Here is a 25,490-nt window from a genome sequence, read left to right as displayed (position 1 = left end):
CGACCCGCCCCGTCCCGCCCCGAGCTGCCCGCACCAGCCGCTGCTGCCTGCACCCTGCCCGCAGCACCGCTCCCTGCCCGCACAGCCTCGGCACCAGCCCCGCTGCCCGCACCCTGCCCGCATCACCCCTCTCGCTGCCGGCACAGCCCCTCCATCATCCCCCCACCTGACCCCTGCCCCTCCGCTGCCCACCCCGCCCGCACCACCCTCCTCGCTGCCTGTACCGCTGCCTGCTCCTGCCCTGCCCGCATCCCCGCTTCCACAGCCTGAACACCGCCCTCGCTGCCTGTCCGCTGCCCATCCCACCGCTCCCTGCCCGGACATCCCCCCCCTTTCTGTCCGTCCCCCCCCGTCCCTGCCCGCCCCCCGATGCCGGCCCCGCGCCGCTGCCCGCCCTGGGCCATGCAATTCTTCTCGTACGAGACGCCCAAGTCGGTGGTGGTGAGGAGCTGGGTGGTGGGCGCCACGCACCGCGCCGTGCAGCTCCTCATCCTCGCCTACTTCATCGGGTGAGAGCCCGGGGGGCTCCGGGGACGGGGCGGAGCAGGGCCGGGCAGCGCGGGGACAGTGCGGGTGCCACCGTGGGGCCAGCGGGAGAGCGGGCGGTGCGGGTGCAGCCAGGGGAAGGTCCCGGGTGGGTGACAAGCGCCTGTCGGGGGAGCCTGCGCCACTCGTGCCGTGGTTGCCGGATTGTGCCGGGGGCTGTCGGGGGGGTGCCGGGGGCTGTCGGGGGGTGCCGGGGGCTGTCGGGGGGGTGCCGGGGGCCGTCGGGGGTGCCCGGGGCTGTCGGGGGGTGCCGGGGGCTGTCAGGGGGTGCCCGGGGCTGTCGGGGGGGTGCCGGCGGCTGTCGGGGGGGTGCCGGAGGCTGTCGGGGGGGTGCCGGGGGCTGTCGGGGGTGCCGGGGCTGTCGGGGGGTGCCGGGCTGTCGGGGTGCCGGGGGCTGTCAGGGGGTGCCGGGGGCTGTCGGGGGGGTGCCGGGGGCTGTCGGGGGGATGCCGGGGGCTGTCGGGGGGGTGCCGGGGGCTGTCGGGGGGTGCCCGGGGCTGTCGGGGGGGTGCCGGGGGGTGTCGGGGGCTGTCGGGGGGTGCCGGGGGCCGTCGGGGGGGTGCCGGGGGCTGTCGGGGGCTGTCGGGAGGTGCCGGGGGCGGTCGGGGGGTGCCGGAGCCCGGCCCCGCCGTCACCGTGCCCTGGGGTGCTGTCCCAGCTGGGTGTTCCTCCACGAGAAAGCCTACCAGGTGCGGGACACCGTCATCGAGTCCTCGGTGGTCACCAAGGTGAAGGGCATCGGGCGCTACGCGGGGCGCGTGCTGGACACGGCCGACTACGTGACCCCCCCCCAGGTGAGGCCGCGGGACCCCCACCCCGGCCCCCCCCCTCCCCAGGCCCCGGGGGTGACGGTGCGGTCCCCGCAGGGCACCTCCGTGTTCGTGGTGGTCACCAAGCAGATCCTGACGGAGCAGCAGGCGCAGGGGCTGTGCCCCGAGGTGCGGGGCTGGGGGGCAGCGGGGGGGCATTGGGGTGACAGCACCCCCCGCTCACCACCGCCCCGCAGAGCGAAGCCGCGTTCCGGTGCCGCAGCGACCGCGACTGCCGGGACAGGAGCCCCAGCAGCGGCAGCGGTGAGGGCCGGGGAGCCGAGGACAGCCCGCTCCGTGCACCCGTGGGCTGAGGCCGCCCCCTCCGTGCGCCCACGGGTACTGGGGCTGAAGCCGCCTGCTCAGCGCACCCCTGGGTGCTCCGCAGGGCTGCTCACCGGCCGGTGCGTGCCCTACAACGAGACCCTGCGCACCTGCGAGATCCGGGGCTGGTGCCCGCCCGAGGTGGACACGGTGGACGTGTGAGTGCCGGGGACACGGGGGGACACGGGGGGACGCAGGGGACACGGGGGACGTGTGAGTGATGGGGACACGGAGGACACGGGGGGACACGGGGGACGTGTGAGTGACGGGGACACGGGGGACACGGGGGCTGGTGGGGGGGCACGGGGGGGGGGACACGGGGGACGTGTGAGTGATGGGGACACGGGGGACACGGGGGACTGTGAGTGAGGGGACAGGGGGAGGGCGGGGGGACACGGGGGACGTGTGAGTGATGGGGACACGGGGGGACACGGGGGACGTGTGAGTGACGGGGACACGGGGGGACAGGGGGGGACACGGAGGACGTGTGAGTGATGGGGACACGGGGGAACACGGGGGGACACAGGGGGACACGGAGGACGTCTGAGTGACGGGGACACAGGGGACGTGTGAGTGCCGGCGACACGTGGGGACACGGAGGACGTGTGAGTGATGGGGATACAGGGGATGTGTGAGTGATGAGGACACGGGGGGACACGGGGGGACGTGTGAGTGCCGGGGACAGGGGGTGCGTGTGCCCCCGCCGCGTGCCCAGGGCCCCCCCGTTGCCCCCCCAGCCCCCTCATGCTGGAGGCCGAGAACTTCACCCTCTTCATCAAGAACAGCATCCGCTTCCCGCTCTTTGGCTTCGAGAAGTGCGTGCCCAGGGACCGGGACCGGGACCGGGCCGGGCCGGGCCGCGGAGCCCCCCCCCCGGCGCCGCCTCACGGCCGCGTCCCCCCAGGGCCAACCTCCCCCCGCCCGGCGCCGTGCCCGGGGGGGACCTGGGGCGCTGCCGCTTCCACCCCCAGCTCCAACCGCTCTGCCCCATCCTGCGCCTCGGGGACGTGGTGCGGCTCGCGGGGCAGGACTTCCGCACGCTGGCAGCCACCGTGAGCCGCGCCGGGGCCGCGGGGCAGGGGCACAGGGGCCGCAGGCACAGCGAGGGGGGCGTGGGGACACAGATGTGGGGTGTGGGGACACGGGGGTGTGAGGTGGAGGATGTGGGACATGGCGGGTGGGCATGGGGACACGGGGCACAGGAGCATAGGGCGTGGGGACATGGGGATGTGGGATGAAGGGATACAGGGGATGGGGACACGGGGCACAGGAGCATAGGGCGTGGGGACATGGGGATGTGGGATGCAGGGATACAGGGGATGGGGACACGGGGCACAGGAGCATAGGGCGTGGGGACATGGGGATGTGGGATGAAGGGATACAGGGGTTGGGGACGTGGGGCACAGGAGCATGGGACATGGGGACATGGGGATGTGGGATGAAGGGATACAGGGGTTTGGGGCACGGGACGGGGGCATAGGGATGGGGATGTGGTGACGTGGGATGGGGAAGGGGATGGGGACACGAGGCACAGGAGCATAGGGCCTGGGGACATGGGGATGTGGGATGAAGGGATAGAGGGGATGGGGACACGGGACACAGGAGCATAGGGCGTGGGGACATGGGGATGTGGGATGAAGGGATACAGGGGATGGGGACACGGGGCACAGGAGCATAGGGCGTGGGGACATGGGGATGTGGGATGCAGGGATACAGGGGATGGGGACACGGGGCACAGGAGCATAGGGTGTGGGGACATGGGGATGTGGGATGAAGGGATACAGGGGTTTGAGGCAGGGGATGTGGGGACACAGGGATGAGGGATGTGGTGACATGGGACATGGGGATGTGGGACATGGGGATGTGGGATGAAGGGATACAGGGGTTTGGGGCACGGGACGTGGGGACACAGGGGTGAGGGATGTGGTGACATGGGACATGGGGATGTGGGATGCAGGGATACAGGGGTTTGGGGCAGGGGACGTGGGGACACAGGGATGAGGGATGTGGTGACATGGGACATGGGGACGTGGGACATGGGGACGCAGGGATGTGGGTTGTAGGGAGTGGGATGTGAGGACATTGGGACATGGGGATGTGGGATGTGGGACATGGGGACACAGGGATGTGGGTTGTAGGGAGTGGGATGTGGGGACATTGGGAATGGGGTCACAGAGGAGCATGGGTGTGAGTGCACAGGGTCTGGGATGGGGGACACGGGACATGAGATGCAGGACACAGAGACACGGAGATGTCCTGGGGGACAGCGGGGTGAGGGCCATGGGTCTGCGTGGGCACCCACGGGGTGACGCTGGCCCCGCGCGGTGGCGCAGGGGGGGGTGCTGGCCATCAAGATCGGGTGGGTTTGCGACCTGGACCAGGGCGGGGAGCGCTGCCTGCCCCGCTACTCCTTCACCCGCCTGGACGGGCTCTCCCACGCCATCGGCTACAACTTCAGGTACGGCACGGGCGGGGCCGGGGCCGGGGCCGGGGCTGGGGCTGGGGCCGGGGCTGGGGCCGGGGCCGGGGCCGGGGCCGGGGCCGGAACGCGCCAGCGCCGCTCCCGTGCGCCACGGCCCCGTCCCCGCCAGGCACGCCCGGTACCACCGCTGCCAGGACGGCCCCGAGCGCCGCACCCTCACCAAAGCCTTCGGCATCCGCTTCGATGTGCTGGTGTACGGCCACGTGCGTGTGGGGCCGGGGGGCACGGGGGGGGCTCGGGGGGGGGGGGGTTGGGGGCTCCCCCACAAATGGGATCTCTGCACCCCCAGGCAGGGAAGTTCGGCATCGTCCCCACCCTCATCAACGCGGTGGCCGCGTTCACCTCCATCGGGGTGGTGAGTTGTGGCCGTTCCCAGCCCCTTTGTGGCAGCATCGCCCCAGGTGGTGGGGGGAGCCCCCCTATTCCTATGATGGGGCTTGGGAGAGGCCCTGAGCACCCCATAGGTGTGGGGCAGAGTGGCGGTGATGCCCCATAGTGATCGGGAGGGGAGGTGGAAGAGAACCCCACAGCCATGCAGTGTGCAGACACAGCAGAGCCCCTGCCTGGCTCCATGGGGTGCTGTGGGGTGTCACTGGGTGCCCTATAGCGCCCCCCCGAACGCTGCCGCCCCAGGGCACGGTGCTGTGCGACATCATCCTGCTCAACTTCCTGAAGGGAGCCGAGCACTACAAGGCCCGCAAGTTCGAGGAGGTCAGTGGGGCTGGGGCTGCCGTGGGACCACTGTGGGGCTGGGGCTGCCGTGGGGCTGGGTCAGGACACACAGGGGGATGCGTGGGGCTGGATGGGGGGTCCATGCCCAAGCAGTGCCCCTGACCCCTGCGGTGCCCTGGCCATGGGGCAGGGACTAACCCAGGCCCACGCGCTGCCCCCCAGGTGCCAGAGGTGGATGTGGCATCGTCCCCTGGCAGCCCCACGGCGCCGGGCCCCGGGGAGCTCGGCCTCTGCCCCCGGGACAAGCAATCCACGGACTCGGGCACCTTCTCCCTTGGCCACTAGCGCCGGGCACAGGGATGGGGGGGGACCCTGGGCTCCGGGGCAGTCCCATAGGGGCCACCCAAGGCTTGCACCGGGGCCACGGTGCCCAGGGCTCATTGGGACCCCCCAGAGGCTCCAACCGCTCCTCCTGACCCCGGTGCCCACCCTGGGTGCCCCAGCCCTGTCCCTGTGTCCCAGTGCCCATCACTGCACGTCCCAGCCCTGCCCATGTCCCCACGTGCCCCAAGCCCTGAGGTGCCACATTCCCATCCCCCCCCCCCATGCCCAGGTCCCTGCAGCTCCCACATCTCCACCCAGGGTGGCCGGGGGGGCTGGGGCTGCTTCCTGGGGCAATGGGTGCTGCTGGGTGCTGCTGGGTGCCAGGGCTGAGCCCCCTGGAAGGGTCCCAGTGACCCCAGCATCCTCCTGCTCCCCACAGCCCCACACCGGGGGCTGCACCCCCCACCCCAATAAACCTTTGGTTCGCTGCACTCAGTCTCCAGGCTGTGCCGGGGAGGGGTCATGGGGGTCTGGGGGCAGCGGATGCCCAACCCCATAGCAGACACTGGAGAAGCCCCAGTGGTGGGAGGTGCTGCCCAGGGAGAAGAGGGGTTGTCGGTATTTATTCCCCCCCAGATGCACCCCAGCCTGGGGCAGAGCTCCCCAAAGTCCAATAGAAAACAGGGTTCCGGGTTCCAGGTGCTGGGGTCCGGGTGTGGGGCTCAATGGGTCGCCTCGTCTGGGGTCTCGGTGCTGGGGGGCGCTGCCAGGGGGGTGCCGGCAGCCCCCAGCTCCTTGGCTTGGCGCCGGCACTCCCGGGCCACCACCACGGGGCTGACGAAGGCCAGGAGCACCACGGCGATGAGCCCCAGGTTCACCTGTGGGGGACAGGGCGCAGGGTCAGGGGTGCTCTCCTTACCCTAGGGGTGCCCTGGGCCAGCCCCACAGACCCCCCGGTCCCCAGTGCTTGGTGCAGGACCCCCACTCCCTGTGAGGCAGGAGCCCCCCAAGGGGCAGCCCCCCCCCCCTCCATGGGGCAAGACCCATTCCCCATGAGACAGGACACCCATCTCCCTATGGGGCAGAACCCCCACCCCTCCATGGGGCAAGACCCATTCCCCATGAGACAGGGCCCCCATCTCCCTATGGGGCAGGACCCCCACCCCTCCATGGGGTAAGACCCATTCCCCATGGGACAAGACCCCCACCCCTCCATGGGGCAAGACCCATTCCCCATGAGACAAGCCCCCCACCCCTCCATGGGGCAAGACCCATTCCCCATGGGACAAGACCCCCATCTCCCTATGGGGCAGAACCCCCACCCCTCCATGGGGCAAGACCCATTCCCCATGGGACAGGGCCCCCATTTCCCTATGGGGCAGGACCCCCACCCCTGCCGGAGCAGCCACTCACGTAGAAGGGGTCCCCTTGGAGCGGCCCCTGCACCAGCGCCACGCAGGGGTACTGCAGCAGTGCCACCAGTGCCGACAGCGCCATGGCCAGGCCATAGAGCTTCCCGAAGTGCTGCGGGGGGAACCTGTGCCGCCACGCACCGTGAACCGCGCCACCCTCACACCCTGGCCCCGCCACCCCCATGGTGACCCCAACACCCTGCCCCCTGCCACCCCTCCAGCCCTGCCACTATCCCCCATCATCCCAGTGACCCCCTCACCCTGTCCCCTGCCACTATCCCCCATCATCCCAGTGACCCCCTCACCCTGTCCCCTGCCACTATCCCCCTCCCCGTGACCCCCACCCTGTCCCCTGCCACTATCCCCCATCATCCCAGTGACCCCCTCACCCTGTCCCCTGCCACTATCCCCCATCATCCCCGTGACCCCCTCACCCTGTCCCCTGCCACTATCCCCCATCATCCCAGTGACCCCCTCACCCTGTCCCCTGCCACTATCCCCCATCATCCCCGTGACCCCCTCACCCTGTCCCCTGCCACTATCCCCCATCATCCCAGTGACCCCCTCACCCTGTCCCCTGCCACTATCCCCCATCATCCCCGTGACCCCCTCACCCTGTCCCCTGCCACTATCCCCCATCATCCCCGTGACCCCCTCACCCTGTCCCCTGCCACTATCCCCCATCATCCCAGTGACCCCATCACCCTGTCCCCTGCCACTATCCCCATCATCCCCGTGACCCCCTCACCCTGTCCCCTGCCACTATCCCCCATCATCCCCGTGACCCCTCACCCTGTCCCCTGCCACTATCCCCCATCATCCCAGTGACCCCCTCACCCTGTCCCCTGCCACTATCCCCCATCATCCCCGTGACCCCCTCACCCTGTCCCCTGCCACTATCCCCCATCATCCCCGTGACCCCATCACCCTGTCCCCTGCCACTATCCCCCATCATCCCAGTGACCCCCTCACCCTGTCCCCTGCCACTATCCCCCATCATCCCCGTGACCCCCTCACCCTGTCCCCTGCCACTATCCCCCATCATCCCAGTGACCCCCTCACCCTGTCCCCTGCCCACCGCCGCCTCCCCTTGGTGCCCGCACTCACGCGATGGCGAGGAAGGCGGCGTTGCCCCCGTACAGGAAGGAGCGGCTCAGCACCTGCAGCACGAAGGTGCCGAACTGGACGGGCAGCACGGGCACGGCCGCGGCGATGGAGAAGAGCAGGCCCAGCACCACGGTCACCACCAGCGACAGCACCGACGCCCGCAGGTCAGCCAGCGCCGCCAGGGCTCCTGCGGGACCGCGGCGTCAGGGCTCGGCCTAGCGGGGGGCACGGGGGGCAGCGCCGGGACGGGGGGTGGGTACGTGGTTACCATCGGGCTGCGGGGCCTTGCCGCGCTTGTGCCGGTCGAGGATGAGGCCGTTCCACGGGGCGCAGAGCACCCCGCAGAGCTGCGTGAAGGCGAAGGCGTTGGTGTAGGTGCTCACTGCGGGGGGACAGCGTCAGCGCGGGGCCGGGCGCGCTCCCGGTGTGTCCCGTTCCCCCCCCCCGGGCCCGCACGTACCGAGGCCGGCGTCGCCGCGGGCCAGGCGCTGCAGCAGCGGGTTCAGGGTCCCGATGAACAGGTAGTGCCGGAGCTGCAGCACCGACAGCCACGCCACGTGCCACGCGAACCGCGCCGAGCGCGCGCACGCCGCGAACGGCACCGGGGCGGGGGGGGCGGGGCCTGCGGGGGGGGGAGGGGAGTAAGACACGGGCACGTGCATACGGGCAGGTCCCGCCCCCCGCAGCCATTGGCCCCGCACATACCCCTCCCCCCACGCCCGTTCACGACCTGCGGCCACGCCTTCTACATCTGCATAGCCACGCCCGCCTCAATTGCACCACCACGCCCACGTCCCCGCACGCCCGTGTGGAGCCACGCCCAACTCGTGGACACGCCCCCTTCATCTGCATAACCCCGCCCCTCACCTCGGGGCGCTACCGGCTCCAGCGGCGTCTCCTCGGGCCCCGCCTCCCCCGGCGGCCGCTTCTCCTCGTAGGTGCGGTAGGAACGCGAGCGGCCCGGGCAGCGCAGCCTGGGACCAGCACCGCCGCCATGGGACCAGCACCCGCGGGATGGGAGCCGCCCCCCCCCGGGGCCATCACCCACCACAGGATGGGACCCACCACAGGATGGGACCCACCACTCATGGGATGGGAACCACCACTGGATACCAGTGGGACCCATCACCACCCACCACAGGATGGGACCCACCACAGGATGGGACCCACCACCCATGGGATGGGAACCACCACTGGATACCAGTGGGACCCATCACCACCCACCACAGGATGGGACCCACCACCAACTGTCACAAGACAGGACCCACCACCCATGGGATGGGAATCACCATTGGGTACCAGTGGGACCCATCACCATCCCCCACAGGATGGGACCCACCACCCATAGGGTGGGAACACCAAACATCCAGCATGGGGCCCACCACCACCCATCACAAGACAGGATCCACCACCCACAGGACAGGAATGGGTACCAGTGGGACCCACCACCACCCATCACAGGACAGGACCCACCACCCATAAGATGGAACCCACCATGGGATGGGACCCACCACCATCACCCATCGACCCACCACCACCCCCCCCACCATGGGGTGGGACCCACCACCATCACCCATCAACCCCCCCCCCCCCATGGGATGGGTGCTGCTGCCCCGTGGGGCAGAGGCAGGGCCTTCCCTACCCGTAGTTGTAGGCAGGGGGCAGTGGGTAGGGGATGCGGGTGCGGGGCATGAGGAAGAGGGTGCGCAGCAGGTGCCAGGCGCTGCAGGCTGCCATGAAGAGGAACATGGTCCGCAGGGACAGCCCGTGCCCATACAGCACCTACAGATGGGGACAGGGATGGGGACAGGGACAGGACAGGCTGGTCGGCCGCCCGCCGCTGTCCCACCCTGGGGCCACAGTCCTGTACAGCCCCACTGTGTCCTCATGGTGGCCCCAGCAGTGGCTCAATGGTGGCCCAACTGTCACCATCTCTGTCCTGAGCCCTCCTCACGGTGCCTGTGCAGGGGCTGGGCCCCGGGGACACCCAGCACCCCCATTGCCCACCTTGATGATGAGGAAGATGGCAGAGGAGGAGTCGAAGGCCCCATTGTAGAGGGTGATGATGATGGAGCGGTACTTCCCAAAGAGATTGCCCACCTGGCATGGAGAGACCCCCCTGTGCCATCAGGATCCCCCAGCACCGGGTGTCCCGGCCACCGAGCGGGGGTCAGGGTGCTGGGAACTCACCTGCATGTTGGTGAGGATGAGGAGGATGCCGCCCACCGACAGCATGGACATAGCCGGGAAGAGCAGCACCGACAGCTCTGGAGACAGGGGTCAGTGGTGGCAAGGGGGGTCCTCACCAGCTCACCCCCAAAGCCCACGGGGTCTCACCTGGGGTTGAGAAGGCAACGAGCAGGGTCCCGCCGGTGTAGAGGGAGCTGCAGGGGTGGGACAGTGGTGACAACCGGGACAGGGTCCTGGGGGGGTGGCACACCCACACCCCATCACACCCTGCACCCCAGTATCCCATGAGTGCTCCTGGGGACACCGGGGGAGCCCTGGGGACATCAGGGAGACCTGAGGGCATATAAAGAACTGGGGGCAATGGGGGTGTGGGGGACACACAGGGGACAATTGGTGGCACTGGGGGGCAGGTGCCAGAATGGGCTGTACCCCAACACCAGCACCATGGGCTCACATGGGTCACCCCCGGGCTCACATGGGTGCTCCCCCCACCATGGGTCCCCCTGCACAGGCAGGGCCCTGCCTCCCCCACCCCGCCTGCCTGCCCCGATAACACCCGTGCTTGATAACAACCCCAGCACCCCCACAAGGCCGTTCACCCCCCCAGCACCCAGGGGTGCCCGGCACTGCCCCCCGCTCACATGGCAATGAGGCGAGCGACGGTGGTGCCGAAACGGTCGAAGATGAAGCCCATGGGGAAGGTCATGAAGTTGTTCATGAAGGAGCCGATGGTGAAGACCAGGGAGAACTGCTCGTCCTGGCGGCTGCAGTCTGCGGGGCGGCCGTCAGCGGGGACGGGGACACGGGGACAGGGGCACCCCAGGGCATACGGACAGTGGGGACACAGCCGTGGGGACGTGAGACACCCCAGGCAATGGGGACATTGTGGGCATGGGGCACCGCGGGACATCAGGACATGGGCACTGGGATAGTGGGGACACAGACTACTGCAGGGCATAGGGACAGCAGGGACAGGGGGCACCCATGGGGCATCAGGAGAGTGAATGGGACATGAGGATGGGGACAGGGGGGACACAGGCATGGGGACCATGGGGAAACAAGTGCGTGACAGCAGCACACACAGGAGGGCAGCAGGGATATGGGGACACGGCACCGCAGGACATGGGAGAATGGGGACCCAGGGATTAGGACAGTGAGAACCTGGGGCACCACAGTGCATCAGGGATACATGGCACCCAGGACAGGAGCACCCAGGACAGGAGCACCCCAGGACAGGAGCACCCAGGCCAGGAGCACCCCAGGACAGGAGCACCCAGGCCAGGAGCACCCCAGGACAGGAGCACCCAGGACAGGAGCACCCCAGGACAAGAGCACCCAGGACAGGAGCACCCAGGACAGGAGCACCCCAGGCCAGGAGCACCCCAGGCCAGGAGCACCCAGGCCAGGAGCACCCCAGGACAGGAGCACCCCGGACAGGAGCACCCCAGGACAGGAGCACCCAGGACAGGAGCACCCAGGACAGGAGCACCCCAGGACAGGAGCACCCAGGACAGGAGCACCCAGACAGCACCCAGGCCAGGAGCACCCAAGGACAGGAGCACCCCAGGACAGGAGCACCCAGGACAGGAGCACCCCAGGACAGGAGCACCCAGGCCAGGAGCACCCCAGGCCAGGAGCGCCCAGGACAGGAGCACCCAGGACAGGAGCACCCAGGACAGGAGCACCCCAGGACAGGAGCACCCAGGCCAGGAGCACCCCAGGACAGGAGCACCCCAGGACAGGAGCACCCAGGACAGGAGCACCCCAGGACAGGAGCACCCAGGACAGGAGCACCCAGGCCAGGAGCACCCAGGACAGGAGCACCCAGGACAGGAGCACCCAGGCCAGGAGCACCCCAGGACAGGAGCACCCCAGGACAGGAGCACCCAGGACAGGAGCACCCCAGGACAGGAGCACCCAGGACAGGAGCACCCCAGGACAGGAGCACCCCAGGACAGGAGCACCCCAGGCCAGGAGCACCCAGGACAGGCGCCCCAGGGAGCACCCAGGCCAGGAGCACCCCAGGACAGGAGCACCCCAGGACAGGAGCACCCCAGGCCAGGAGCACCCCAGGACAGGAGCACCCCAGTACACGAGCACCCCAGGACAGGAGCACCCCAGGCCAGGAGCACCCAGGACAGGAGCACCCAGGCCAGGAGCACCCCAGGACAGGAGCACCCCAGGCCAGGAGCACCCAGGACAGGAGCACCCCAGGACAGGAGCACCCCAGGACAGGAGCACCCAGGACAGGAGCACCCCAGGACAGGAGCACCCCAGGACAGGAGCACCCAGGACAGGAGCACCCAGGACAGGAGCACCCCAGGCCAGGAGCACCCAGGACAGGAGCACCCAGGACAGGAGCACCCCAGGACAGGAGCACCCAGGACAGGAGCACCCCAGGCCAGGAGCACCCAGGACAGGAGCACCCAGGACAGGAGCACCCAGGACAGGAGCACCCCAGGCCAGGAGCACCCAGGACAGGAGCACCCAGGACAGGAGCACCCAGGCCAGGAGCACCCAGGCCAGGAGCACCCCAGGACAGGAGCACCCCAGTACACGAGCACCCCAGGCCAGGAGCCCCCCATCAGGGCACCGCTGGGGCCGTACCGAGCTGCTCAGTGCCGTTGGGGCCCGCGGGCTGGCACCACTCCCTGAAGTACTGCAGGTCCTTGAGGACGAAGACGAGGGAGGCCCAGCCGAAGATGAGGCCGCAGAAGGCGCCGCACTCCAGCAGCCCCGAGAGCAGCGTCCCCAGGCGCTTGGGGAGCCCCGCGCTGCCCCCCGCCATGGCACCGGCACCGCGGCCCTGCCGCTCCTGCGGGCACACACACAGCGGTCACCGGTACCTGCACTGTAACACCCGGCACCTGCACCGGGGCACACAGCACACAGGCAGGACACCAGTACCTGCACTGTAACACCCGGCACCCGCACCGCGGCACCCAGCACACAGGCAGGTCATTGGCACCCGCACCGGGTCACCGGCACCAGCACCGGGTCACCGGCACCAGCACCGGGTCACCGGCACCAGCACCGAGTCACCAGCAGTCACACTGGGTCACCAGCACTCGCACCAGGTCAGCGGCACCCGCACCGGGTCACCGGCACCCGCACCATGGCACCCAGCACACATGCAGGTCACCAGCACCCGCACTGGGTGACCGGCACCCGCACCAGGTCACTGGCACCCGCACCGGGTAACCAGCAGTCACACCAGGTCACCGGCACCCGCACCGGGTCACCTGCACCCGCACCGGGTCACCGGCACCCGCACCAGCTCACCGGCACCCGCACCGGGTCACCGGCACCCGCACCAGCTCACCGGCACCCGCACCGGGTCACCTGCACCCGCACCGGGTCACCTGCACCCACACCAGCTCACCAGCACCCGCACCAGCTCACCGGCACCCACACCGGGTCACTGGCACCTGCACCGGGTCACCGGCACCCGCACCGGGTCACCTGCACCTGCACCAGCTCACCAGCACCCGCACCATGACAGCTGGCACCACACCCTGACAGCACCCCCACCATGGCACCTGGCACCCCCACTGGTCACCAGCACACGCACCGGGACACCCCCACCATGTCACCCTCAGCACCTGGGCACGTGGCCAGTGGGCAAAGGCCACCGTGGTCCCAGCAATGCCCCTTGTCCACAGCCACCAGCAGCTGGCACTGGTCCCCAGCACGGCACAGCACGGGCAAGGACCCTGCTTGGCACCGGGGCTCACACACCTGCACATGTGCTGGCACCCCCCTGTACCCCCACCCACCTGCACAAGGCCAGGCCTTCCTGCCGTCCCGGTCACTGCCGGCGAGCTCAGACCCGCACCGGGCGCCCGCACCGGCACAGACCCCACTGATCTGCAGGGAGCACCCGTGCCCCCCCCGGGGCTGCAGGGCCCGATAGCGGCTCGGTCCCCCCCGCCGCAGCGGGACCCCCCCGCGGCCGCCCTATCTGCCAGCGCCAGCCCGTCCCAGGGACCGGCCTCCTCCCCTGGCACCGCCGCGGGACCGTGGCCCGGTGCTGCCGCGCCCCCGGGGGTGAGCACCGCGGGCACCGGCACCCCCCGGAGCTGGCAGAGCCCCTGGGAACCCGGCGTGTCCCTGCGGGGGCCCTGGCACAGCCCTGAGCACACGGGCACAGAGCCCGGCGCTGGCGCTGCCCCCGGGACAGGGAACCACCCCTTGGGGCCCCGGCACAGCCCCTGGGGACACAGCACAGCCCCTGGGGACACAGCACAGCCCCTGGGGACACAGCACAGCCCCTGGGACACAGCACAGCCCCTGGGGACACAGCACAGCCCCTGGGGACACAGCACAGACCCTGGGGACACAGCACAGCCCCTGGGGACACAGCACAGACCCTGGGGACACAGCACAGACCCTGGGACACAGCACAGACCCTGGGGACACAGCACAGCCCCTGGGGACACAGCACAGCCCCTGGGGACACAGCACAGCCCCTGGGGACACAGCACAGCCCCTGGGGACACAGCACAGCCCCTGGGGACACAGCACAGACCCTGGGGACACAGCACAGACCCTGGGGACACAGCACAGACCTTGGGGACACAGCACAGCCCCTGGGGACACAGCACAGCCCCTGGGGACACAGCACAGCCCCTGGGGACACAGCACAGCCCCTAGGACACAGCACAGCCCCTGGGGACACAGCACAGCCCCTGGGACACAGCACAGACCCTGGGGACACAGCACAGACCCTGGGGACACAGCACAGCCCCTGGGGACACAGCACAGACCCTTGGGGACACAGCACAGCCCCTGGGGACACAGCACAGCCCCTGGGGACACAGCACAGCCCCTGGGGACACAGCACAGCCCCTGGGGACACAGCACAGCCCCTGGGGACACAGCACAGCCCCTGGGGACACAGCACAGACCCTGGGGACACAGCGCAAACCTTGGGGACACAGCACAGCCCCTGGGGACACAGCACAGCCCCTGGGGACACAGCACAGCCCCTGGGGACACAGCACAGCCCCTGGGGACACAGCACAGCCCCTGGGGACACAGCACAGCCCCTGGGACACAGCACAGACCCTGGGGACACAGCACAGCCCCTGGGGACACAGCACAGACCCTGGGGACACAGCACAGCCCCTGGGGACACAGCACAGACCCTGGGGACACAGCACAGCCCCTGGGAACCCTGACACAGCCCCTAGGGACCTGGTGCAGACCTTGAGGACCCCAGTGCAGCTCATGGGGACCCCAGCGCACCCCTTGGGGAGCCCAGCATGGCCCTTGGGGAACCCAGCGCGTCCCTTGGGGAGCCCAGCATGGCCGTTGGGGAACCCAGCGCGTCCCTTGGGGAGCCCAGCATGGCCCTTGGGGAACCCAGCACGTCCCTTGGGGAGCCCAGCATGGCCCTTGGGGAACCCAGCACGTCCCTTGGGGAACCCAGCACGTCCCTTGGGGAGCCCAGCATGGCCTTTGGGGAACCCAGCGCGTCCCTTGGGGAGCCCAGCATGGCCCTTGGGGAACCCAGCATGGCCCTTGGGGAACCCAGCATGGCCCTTGGGGAGCCCAGCATGGCCCTTGGGGAGCCCAGCATGGCCCTTGGAGACCCCCGCTTGGCATCTCTGGGACCCTGTGCCACCCCCAGGGACCCATTCATGCCCCCGGGGACCCTGCACAGCGCTGGGGACAGTGACACATCCCCTGAGGACACCAGGTCACCCCCCGGGCACCCCAACGCTGCCCTGGGACCCTTCCCCCTCCTGGGGACACCCGGGCACAAAGCAGTGAGCCCCAAGCGGCTGGGACCTCCCGTCCCTGGGTGTCACCGCTGAGGCCGATGCCACGGCCACGGCCCCCGCCCCACTCACCCGCCCGGAGCCCCCCACGAGAGCGGAGCCGGGGTCCCGCCGGTGCCCGCTCCGCTGTAATGGCCGCTAATGAGGGCTCATTACAGCGCCGGCAGCGGCTAAAGATTAACCAGCCCCGGGCAGATGGTGCCGAGCCCGGGGGGGGAGCTCAGCGGGGGCACCGGGGCGCTGCCGGGGACCCCCCGCACCCACTGCGGGTGTCATCGGCCACCAAAGCCGTGACGGCAGCCCCGACAGACCAGCTCTCCCGAACCGTGCCGGTTATCTCCAACCATACTGGTGGCCCTCAGCCGTACTGGTGCCTCCCGGCCATACTGGTGTCCCCAAGCCCTACTGGTCTCTCCCGGCCATAGCAGTGACCCTCGCTCCCCATACTGGTAACACCCCCACAGGGGACCAGAGGATCCGGAGCCCCGGCACCGGTGCCCCCAGTCCCTCCCAGCCGCGCTGGCCCTGCTGTGACCCCCAGGTCACCCTGAACAGGGGTCAGGTGGGGACAAAGGGGCGGCCCCCCCCCCGCCCCGCGCCGTGTCCCGGGGCTGGCTCCGGCCTCCTTCGTTTTAATCATTAATTGCGGCCGAGGCCGGTTCCGTCCTGCAGGGACCGGCGGGTTCCGTCCTGCGGGAGCGCGGCTTCTCCGGGGGCTGCTCTGGGGCTGGGCTGCGGGTTCCCTGCGGGCCCCTGCCCCCGCCACTGCCCTCCCGTGGGGGGGGGGGGTGTGGGGTGCCCCGGAGTGGGCCGTGCCCCACGGGGCAGGGCGGGGGGCAGCGGAGTGGGGGGGCCCCTGCGTCCGCCCGTGCACGGAAGGGGGGAAGCAGCCGGGGGGCAGCGCCCAGAGAGGCCTCACGGAACTGGAGGGGAGCCACGTGGTGGCGGGGTCTGGGGGGACCCCCCGGCCATAGCCGTGCCCCACGGCCCCCACCCAGCCCCGTGGCCCCGGCCCCACAGCCCCCCCCCCCCGCATCCCCGCAGCCGCTCCCCCCGGGTCCCCGGAACCGGCCGCGGCCGGGCCCACGCGGTTCCCGCGCTCCGCTCGGCTCCGCTCGGCTCCGCTCGGCTCCTCCCGCCACCCCCCCCGCTCCGTCCGTTACTCACCCACGGCGCGCGGCCCGGCGGGGCGGGGAGGAACCGGCGCTGCCCGCGCGTGCTCCCGGTGCCGCCGGTGCTGCCCGCCCCTCGGCGGCGGGCGGAGCGGAGCGGCCCTGGCCGGCCCCGCCCCCGGTGCGGCGTTGCGGGAGGGGGGGGATGGAGGCGGGAGGCGGCCCCGGTGGAGCGGCCCCGGGGCCCCGCGTGGGGCCGGGTCGTGTCCCGGATGAGCCCCCTCCCCGCGTGCCCCCTCCCCGCCGCGTCAGCACCGCACACCCCCCGACACCCCCTTCTTGTTGATGTCCCCGAAGCGCTCTCCAGCGGGGCCACCCCTGGGGCACCCCTGGGTCACCTCTGGGTCACCTTCAGTCACCCTCAGGTCACCCTGGGAGACCTTGAGCCACCTTAGTTCACCCTTGGGTCACTCTGGACCACCAGTATGGACCAGCCCAGGGCCAGTATGGACCAGCCCAGGGCCACCCTTAGGCCACCCCTGGTTCACCTTAGGTCACCTTAGGTCACCCTTGGGTCACCTTTGTTCACCCGGGCCACACCTGGGTCACTTCAGGTCACCCCTGGGACACCTTAGCCAAGGAACAACCCTGTGCCATCATTAGGTCACCTTGGGCCAGTCTGGACCACCTTAGGCAACACCTGGGACACCTTGGGCCACTGCCGGGCTGTCCCCATGCACCCCAGCCTCCACCTCACCTTGGGCACTCCCCTGTCCCTCCCATCACCCTCTTCTTGGCTGCCCACGTCAAGTCCGCTCTTCATCCATCCATCCATCCATCCGTCTGTCTGTCTGTCTGTCTGTCTGTCTGTCTGTCTGTCTTCCCACCACCGCCCGTCCATCCACCAGTGCTTGCAACCGCCCATCCTATCCCCACCCTCCAGCCCATCTGTCTGTCCATCACCCACCAGTCTGTCCCTCACCCATCCATCTGTGTGTCACCCGTCCATATGTCCATCACCTGTCCATCTGTCTGTCACCCATATAACCGTCTGTCACTCATCCATCTGCCTGACACCCGTCCATCTGTCCCCCTCTCGGACACATCTGTCCCCAACCTCAGCTCCATTCACCCTCGCTCCCATTCAGTGTCTGTCTCTTCCACCACCCACTGCTTGCCCTGCCCGTGCCCTGCCAGCCCTCCTGCCTTCACCTGCCCCCTCCACTCCTCCATCCCTCTGTCCTGCTCTGTTGTCCTCCATCTGCATTCACCCGTTCATCCATCCTCCCTACCTGTCCCTCACCTGTCTGGCCCTTTATCCAGTTGCCTTCCACCTCTCTGTCTGTCCCTCTGTCCTATCCCGTTGTCCTCCACCTGTCTTGTCCCTCTGTTCTCCTCTCAGCTATCCTGCACTCACCCATTCCTCCATCCATCCATCCCTCCATCCATCCCTGCATCCCTCCATCCGTCCCTCCATCCCTCCCTCCATCCCTGCATCCATCCCTGCATCCATCCCTGCATCCATCCCTCCATCCATCCCTCCATACCTCCATCCATCTGCCCATCCATCCCCCCCTCCACTGCCCACCCCTGCTCACCCCATCCCCATGTCCCCATGGAGTGGGACCGAGCCCCCCCGGCCGTTGGGGGGAACCGGTGGCACCGGCGGGGCGGTACCGGATGGCAGCCCCTGAGTCAGCCCCGCGCCTCCCGCGCGCGGCCCACGCGTGGCGGCCGCGGCAGATTGTGGCATTTCACATGCCGGAGCCGGCGCCGCAAACACGCGCCGGTGCCAGCTCGTGCGCCGCAGCCTGGCGCAAACACGCGTGTTCCCCCCTCCCCGCCCCCCACGTGGGCCTCAGTGCGGGGCACAAACCGCACGGCCCCGCGCGGGGGGTGCCGCTGTCCCGGGTGGGAGCGGCGCGATCGGCACCAAGGACAGCGCCGGCGGCAGCACCGCGGACAGCGCCGGGTCCTGCGTGGGTGCGGGCCGGGACCCCCCTAGCGCCCCGCGCGCCCCCCGCCGCGGCACCCACCGAGGGCAGCCCCATGCGGGGGGGGGGGGTCCCGAGGTCACGGGGGCGCAGGGTCACGGCCCGAGAGCCCCACGACCGCAGCTCCCCCGCACCCCGCGCCAGCCCCACGGACACGGGCAGGGGCCCCGCCACCGACAGCGGCGGCCTCACCCCGGGTCACGGCCCCCCCGCAGTGGGTCCCGACCAGGGCCCCCCCTCTCCCAGCCCCGCCTCGCCTCCCCGGGCCCCCCCCGTGTAACCCCCACGCGTGGCGGGCCGGCCCCGCAAGGGTTAATCGGCGGGGCCGGCGGCGGGGGGCGGAGCGCGGCCGCCCCGGGATAAGGCGCGGCGCGGGGCAGGGCTCAGCCCCACCGGAGCCGCGGGCAGAGCCGAGCGCAGCGCCGAGCCCACCCGTGCCCGCAGCCCACCCGTGCCATGCCCCGGGGCGGCGGCCGGGGCGAGCGGCCCCCCCGGCAGCGGCCATGAGCCCCGGGGCAGCGGGCAGCGCCTGAGCGGCGGCCCCGCCATGCGGCCCCCCACGGCTCGGGACCTGCCCCAAGGTAGGCGTGGGGGCGGCGGGGGCCCACGCGCGTCCGTTGACCCCCGGCGGGGCGGGGGGAGCCGCCCCTCGGAGCGCGGTCCCGGCTCGGGGCGCTCCGGGCTCTGTCTCCGGTTGCCCGCGGCAGCGCGGGGTGCGGGTGCCCCGAGGGGCGCGGGGTGAGGCCGGTGCGGGGTGACCCCCCCCCGCGGCCGCACCGAGCACCTCCGGGGCGCGGAGCCCGGCGTTGGGGTCCCCTGACCCACGGAGCGCTCGATGCCAGCCCGGGACCCCCAGCGCGGGGTGCGGGTGCCCTGCGACCCACGGGTGCCCGGTGCCAGCCCAGCCCGACCCGGAGGTGCCCCTTGAGCCACGGGGAGCTTGGTGCCACCCCAAGAGACCTTCCCCGGGGTGCGGGTGCCCCGCGACTCACGGGCTGTCGGGTCCACCCCGGGACCCCATCCCGCGCTGGAGGCACTCCACGACCCACCCCCGGACCCCCATCTTGGGCTGTGGGTGCCCCATGGGGTGCTCGATGCCACCCCACGCCCCCCAGCTCCGGGTGCCCCACGGGGTGCTTGATGCTACCTCAAGATCCCCCACCCTGGGCTGTGTCTCCTCCGAGACCCGCAGTGTTCTCAGTGTGAGGGTGCCCCTGGACCCACAGCGCACCCCAACCCCCCCCCATCCCTGCTTGGGGTGCTCAGAACCACTCCGAGCCCCCCAATCGCGGGGTGTGCGTGCCCCACACCTCACCCGGGTGTGCACCGCGGGTTCCATGGGGTACCCCGGGGCTGTGCAGCGGTTCCATAGCAGGACTTGGGGGGGGGGGGTGTGGGGTGTGTATGGGGGGGGTGCACCGGGAGCCGGTGACTTCAGCTCCCCACTGAGTCAGCCCGCGGCGACGGGGGAGTGACAGATGGGACGCGGGTGGGGGGCGCACGGCGGTACGGGGCTGAGCAGATGCCTCTGTGGGTGGGTGGGTGGGTGCCCCCCCTCCCCATAGCGCAATAGGGGGAGGGGAGAGGGGGTGGCCCCCTCCGGTGCACCGGAGGGGGCCACCCCCCTCTCCCCTCCCCCGTTACCGGGAGCATCCCCGCATCCCGGGCACGGGGCCAGGCGCCCGGGGCTGAATTATGGATGAAGCTCTCGGGTTGCAGCCCCGAGGGGGAATGGATGGAGATGGAAAGGAAAGGGGGGGGGGGGGGGGGTGTTGGACGGGATGGGGCGGGGGGGGGGGATGAAGCGGTGGCTGCTGCTCGTGTCAGTGGCGAGAGCGTCAGCCCGCGCGCCCACGCGTGCCCCTCCCCGCACGTGGCCGCGGCACGCGCGCACGTGGACACCCCCCCCCCAAAACTGGTGGGGGGGGGGTCGGTCCCGAGGGGTCCGTGGTCCCATGGAATGGAGATGGTCCTGATGGGGGGGGGTGGGGGTAGCCCCATCGGGTGGGGATGGTCCCATGGGAATGTGGTCCCAGGGGGTGAACATGGACCTGGGGGGGTCCCTGGCCCCGTGGGGTGGCCAAGGAGCCTTGGGGGTCCCATGGGAGTGTAGCTGCGGGTCGCAGGTTTGGCTCCATTGAGGTCCCAGGGGGGCACAGGCCAATGACAGGAGTGGTTTTGGGGTGCACAGCATGGATGGTCCTGCAGGATGGGCACAGAGTGACAGGGTGGGCATGGACATGTGGGGCTCCTGGGAGGAAGTGTGGCCCTGGGGGCTCCTGGGGCCGTGGTGCTATGGGTTAGGATGGTTCTTGGTGGGAGGCAATGGGGAACACAGCTCTGTGGGGCTGGTGCTGGCCTGGAGGGTGCTCCTAGGGGTGCTCAGTGCTTTGAGGTGGGTATGGATGTGCAGGATGGGCATGGGCTTGGGGCCTCCTGGGGCTGCATGGCCCCATGGGTGGTAATGACCTTGGGGTTTTCCATGGGCTCCATGGCCTCATGGGTGGGCATGGCCCTGGGGGGGCTCCGATGGGTGTTCAGCCCTACATGGTCATTGCAGACCTGGAGCTCTCCACGGCTTTATGGATGGCACAGTGCTGGGGGGCTCCATGGGGCGTCCAGCCCTACGGTGCAGTCATGGCCTAGGTGTTCTCCACGGGCTCCATGGCCTTGAGGGTGGGCATGGCCCTGGGGAGGTCCTATGGGGGTCCAGCCCTGCGGGGTGATCATGGCTGAGGAGTCCTCCATGAGCCCCATGGCCATGGGGGCGGGCACGATCCTGGGGGCCCCATTGCCATGGGGGTGGGCACGATCCTGCTGGGCCCCATGGCCATGGGGGTGGGCACGATCCTGTGGGGCTCCATGGCCATGGGGGTGGGCACGATCCTGCAGGGCTCCATGGCCATGGGGGTGGGCACGATCCTGCGGGGCTCCATGGCCATGGGGGTGGGCACGATCCTGCAGGGCCCCATTGCCATGGGGGTGGGCATGATCCTGCTGGGCCCTATGGCCATGGGGGTGGGCACGATCCTGTTGGGCCTCATGGCCATGGGGGTGGGCAGGATCCTGTGGGGCTCCATGGCCATGGGGGTGGACAAGGTCCTGCAGGGCTCCATCACCATGGGGGTGGGCACATTCCCAGGGCTCCCTATGGGGCACCAGTCCCTTGGGCAGGGGGGTGCAGGGGGGCCGCAGGGGGCGGCGCTGCCGCGCGCTGACCCCGTGCTGACGCCCCGCTGTGCCCTCAGGCGGGCGCCTGGCGGCCCTGCTGCTGGCGCTGGTGTGGGTGCCCGGCGGGGCGCCCGCCTGCCCCGCGCTCTGCACGTGCTACGTCTCGCCGCCCACCGTCAGCTGCCAGGCCAACAACTTCTCCTCGGTGCCCGCGGGGCTCCCGCCCGGCGCCCGCCGCCTCTTCCTGCAGAACAACGTCATCGGGGCGCTGCGGGCGGGCACCTTCGGGCCCAGCACCGTCACCCTCTGGCTCTACTCCAACAACATCTCCTCCATCCAGCCGGGCACCTTCCGCCACCTGCCCGCCCTGGAGGAGCTCGACCTGGGTGACAACCCCCACCTGCGCGTCCTGGCCCCTGACACCTTCCACGGCCTCCGGCGCCTGCAGGCGCTGCACCTCTACCGGTGCCAGCTGGCCACCCTGCCCAGCGCCATCTTCCGCGGCCTCCACAGCCTCCAGTACCTCTACCTGCAGGAGAACGGGCTGCTCTACCTCCAGGTCCGCCTCGGCCCTGGGGCTGCCCCAGTGCGGCTGTGGGGCGGGGGAGCAGGGGGTGGGGGATGACTTCGGGATGTGGGAGACCCACAGGTGAAGGTGATGGGCGTCACCCACAGAGCAGGGACATGGGGTGGAGTGATGCCCATGGGGCAGGGTGAGGGCTGACACCGTGGAGTATGGGCACAGGACAGGACGATAGGTGATACTGATGGAGAAGGGATACAGGAGAGAGTGATGCTCATGGAGATGGGTTGTGGGACAAGATGCTGGGTGATGTCCATGGAGCAGGGAGACAGGACAGGATCATGGGTGACGCCGTAGAGTACAGACATGGGAGAGGGTGATGTTGGTTTGTTGGGTGTGTCCATGGAGCAGGGAGACAGGACAGGATCATGGGTGACGCCATGGAGTACAGACATGGGAGAGGGTGATGGGTGGTGCTCATGGAGCTCGCTTGTTGGGTGATGTCCATGGAGCAGGGAGACAGGACAGGATCATGGGTGACGCCATGGAGTACAGACATGGGAGAGGGTGATGGGTGATGCTCATGGAGCTCGCTTGTTGGGTGATGTCCATGGAGCAGGGAGACAGGACAGGATCATGGGTGACGCCATGGAGTACAGACATGGGAGAGGGTGATGGGTGATGCTCATGGAGCTCGCTTGTTGGGTGATGCCCATGGAGCAGGGAGACAGGACAGGATCATGGGTGACGCCGTGGAGTACAGACATGGGAGAGGGTGATGGGTGATGCTCATGGAGCTCTCTTGTTGGGTGATGTCCATGAGGCAGAGACACAGACAAGGTGATGGCCACTGGTCAGGGTGATGCCTGCAGGACAAGGACATGGGGCAGGGCTCTGTGGGACACCAGAGGTGCTCCCCCCATTGAGCGATGTGGGGCAGGGCCTGTAGGGCTGCACCCCCCAGATACCAACCCCTTGTCCCCCCCGCACCACAGGATGACCTCTTTGCCGACCTGGCCAACCTGAGCCACCTCTTCCTACACGGGAACCGGGTGCGGGCGCTGTCAGAGGGCGTCTTCCGCGGGCTGCTGAGCCTGGACCGGCTGCTGCTGCACGCGAACCGGCTGGCGTCCATCCACCGCCGCGCCTTCCGCGGGCTCTCCCGCCTCACCATCCTCTACCTGTTCAACAACAGCCTGACGGCGCTGCCCGGGGACCCGCTGGCCGCGCTGCCCGCGCTCCAGTTCCTGCGCCTCAACGCCAACCCCTGGGCCTGCGACTGCCGCGCGCGCCCGCTCTGGGCCTGGTTCCGCCGCACGCGCGTCTCCAGCTCGGCCGTGCCGTGCGCCAGCCCCCCGCAACGCCGCGGCACCGACCTGCGCCACCTGCGCGCGCGCGACTTCGACGCCTGCCCCGACAGCGACGACGACGACGACGACAAAGAGCGGGAGCGGGAGGAAGATGATGGCGATGGCGTCGGCGATGGTGTCGGCCGTGTTGGCGGTGGTGGCGGCGTGGTGGCGGTGATGGGCACCCCTGGGCGAGCACTGGGCCGCCCTGGCACGCTCCCGGCCGCGCCGCCCTCCGCCTTCTACCGCGACGGGCTCCCCCCGCACGACCTGCGGGGCCCCCAGCTCCGGCCGCCCCCCCCGTCCCGTGACTCCCGCGGCCCCCCCGCTGCCCCCGGCTGCCCGCAGGACCCCTGCACCCCCCCGGCCGCCGCCGCCGCCCCCCGGCAGCCCCACATCCTCCTGCCCCTCCTGGGTCTGCTCCTGCCCTGGCTCTGAGCCACTCCTCGGGCTGCCCGTGCCCCCCTTCTCCCCTGGGGGGGGCACTGAACTGTGGGGGCTGCGGATGCAGGGAACCCCTGATCCTGAGCGGGAAAAACCCCAACAGGGACCGACAGCTGGGAAATTATTTATTAAAAATGGTCTTATTTTGGGAGAGCGACGCCTGGCTGCGGCTGCGGGCGGGGGGACACACACACACATATATACACACACGTACACATGCATACATACATGCCCACACACACATACATACCCACACACACATACACACACACACCTATACACCCCCCACCCACATACACACCCACACACACACACATATACACATACGCATGCATACATATACATACACATACATACACTCATACATACACACACACACATATGCACACATAAGCATACATACATGCACACATACACATGCACATATACACACATATGCATGCACACATACACACATACATACATGCACACATACACACACACATACATGCATACATACACACATACGCATACATACATGCACACATGCACACATACGCACACACATACATGCATGCATACACATGCACATACACACACACAAGCACACATACACATGCACACATACATACACATACGCATACATACACACACACAAGCATACATATATGCACACATACATACACATGCACATACACACACATACATGCACACATACACATGCACATACGCACACATACATACACACATACACACAAGCACACATACATACACACATATGCATACATACACGCACACATGCACACACACGCACACACACACGCACACACACACATGCGCACACTCAGGCACTCGCTGCCTTTCCAGGTCACCGCCTGCTCCAGCTGAAATATTGATGGCAGCGCGGCTGCACCGGGGCCGGCACCGCGGGGGGGGAACAGACGAACACGGGGATGGACGGAGAAACCCCACCCCCCCCGGTGCTGCAACCCCCACCCTGCACCCTGCACCCACCCTGTACCCTGCACCCACCGCCATGCGGTACCCACCGGGAGCCCCGCGCCTCCCGCACCCCCCCACTGCCCCCCACAACCCACAGCACCCACACGCAGATGGACAGGCAGACAGGGGGGCGCTGCCCACCCACGGCGTGGGTCCCCCCGGGGTGTCACCCCCTCTGCAGGTGCCCTTCACCAGGCACTGCGGGGTCCCAGTGCTGCTGCAGCTCTGGGGAGCACTGGGAGGCCCCTGGAATCGCTGCCTGCCCCT

General features: G+C 69.5%; 4 protein-coding genes across 5 annotated transcripts in view; 3 read left to right on the top strand and 1 right to left on the bottom strand.

The window, feature by feature from the left end:
• TMX2 (thioredoxin related transmembrane protein 2) overlaps nt 1–25,490 on the top strand; it is an 84,726-nt gene that overhangs the window by 11,378 nt on the left and 47,858 nt on the right. The window lies entirely within an intron of this gene.
• On the top strand, nt 183–5,522 carry P2RX3 (purinergic receptor P2X 3). The gene is made up of 12 exons (XM_061350437.1): nt 183–509; nt 1,205–1,340; nt 1,413–1,484; nt 1,553–1,619; nt 1,744–1,837; nt 2,417–2,494; nt 2,584–2,731; nt 4,013–4,137; nt 4,271–4,364; nt 4,451–4,516; nt 4,795–4,872; nt 5,056–5,522. Exons 1-12 carry the CDS (start codon nt 370–372, stop codon nt 5,176–5,178), a joined length of 1,221 nt encoding a protein of 406 aa, XP_061206421.1. The 5' UTR covers nt 183–369; the 3' UTR covers nt 5,179–5,522.
• On the bottom strand, nt 5,738–13,749 carry SLC43A3 (solute carrier family 43 member 3). The gene is made up of 13 exons (XM_061350436.1): nt 13,643–13,749; nt 12,474–12,681; nt 10,508–10,637; nt 10,014–10,060; nt 9,867–9,943; nt 9,684–9,776; nt 9,319–9,458; nt 8,544–8,650; nt 8,137–8,298; nt 7,945–8,058; nt 7,677–7,863; nt 6,571–6,694; nt 5,738–6,035 (listed from the first exon to the last, which is right to left on the bottom strand). Exons 2-13 carry the CDS (start codon nt 12,652–12,654, stop codon nt 5,880–5,882), a joined length of 1,518 nt encoding a protein of 505 aa, XP_061206420.1. The 5' UTR covers nt 12,655–12,681; nt 13,643–13,749; the 3' UTR covers nt 5,738–5,879.
• RTN4RL2 (reticulon 4 receptor like 2) lies at nt 19,134–24,393 on the top strand. The gene is made up of 3 exons (XM_061350429.1): nt 19,134–19,336; nt 22,004–22,485; nt 23,445–24,393. Exons 1-3 carry the CDS (start codon nt 19,303–19,305, stop codon nt 24,234–24,236), a joined length of 1,308 nt encoding a protein of 435 aa, XP_061206413.1. The 5' UTR covers nt 19,134–19,302; the 3' UTR covers nt 24,237–24,393.

This window comes from Neopsephotus bourkii, unplaced genomic scaffold, assembly GCF_033783945.1.
Source record: "Neopsephotus bourkii isolate Nb327-2 ecotype Australia unplaced genomic scaffold, CSIRO-AGI_Nbou_v1 NB_491, whole genome shotgun sequence".
Classification (NCBI taxonomy): domain Eukaryota; kingdom Metazoa; phylum Chordata; class Aves; order Psittaciformes; family Psittacidae; genus Neopsephotus; species Neopsephotus bourkii.
The sequence above is the reverse complement of the archived record's forward strand: the minus strand, read 5'-3'. Positions and strand labels throughout refer to the sequence as shown.

Coding starts and splice junctions, on each gene's coding strand:
- SLC43A3 (XM_061350436.1), bottom strand. CDS start 12,654: ATGGCGGGGGGCAGCGCGGGGCTCCCCAAGCGCCTGGGGACGCTGCTC. Junction 9,459..9,683: donor CCATCTTCCTCATCATCAAG/GTGGGCAATGGG, acceptor CCCCATCTGTAG/GTGCTGTATGGGCACGGGCT. Junction 8,299..8,543: donor GGAGCCGGTAGCGCCCCGAG/GTGAGGGGCGGG, acceptor CCCCCCCCGCAG/GCCCCGCCCCCCCCGCCCCG.
- P2RX3 (XM_061350437.1), top strand. CDS start 370: ATGCCGGCCCCGCGCCGCTGCCCGCCCTGGGCCATGCAATTCTTCTCG. Junction 510..1,204: donor ATCCTCGCCTACTTCATCGG/GTGAGAGCCCGG, acceptor GTGCTGTCCCAG/CTGGGTGTTCCTCCACGAGA. Junction 2,732..4,012: donor TCCGCACGCTGGCAGCCACC/GTGAGCCGCGCC, acceptor GCGGTGGCGCAG/GGGGGGGTGCTGGCCATCAA.
- RTN4RL2 (XM_061350429.1), top strand. CDS start 19,303: ATGCGGCCCCCCACGGCTCGGGACCTGCCCCAAG. Junction 19,337..22,003: donor GGCTCGGGACCTGCCCCAAG/GTAGGCGTGGGG, acceptor CTGTGCCCTCAG/GCGGGCGCCTGGCGGCCCTG. Junction 22,486..23,444: donor ACGGGCTGCTCTACCTCCAG/GTCCGCCTCGGC, acceptor CCCGCACCACAG/GATGACCTCTTTGCCGACCT.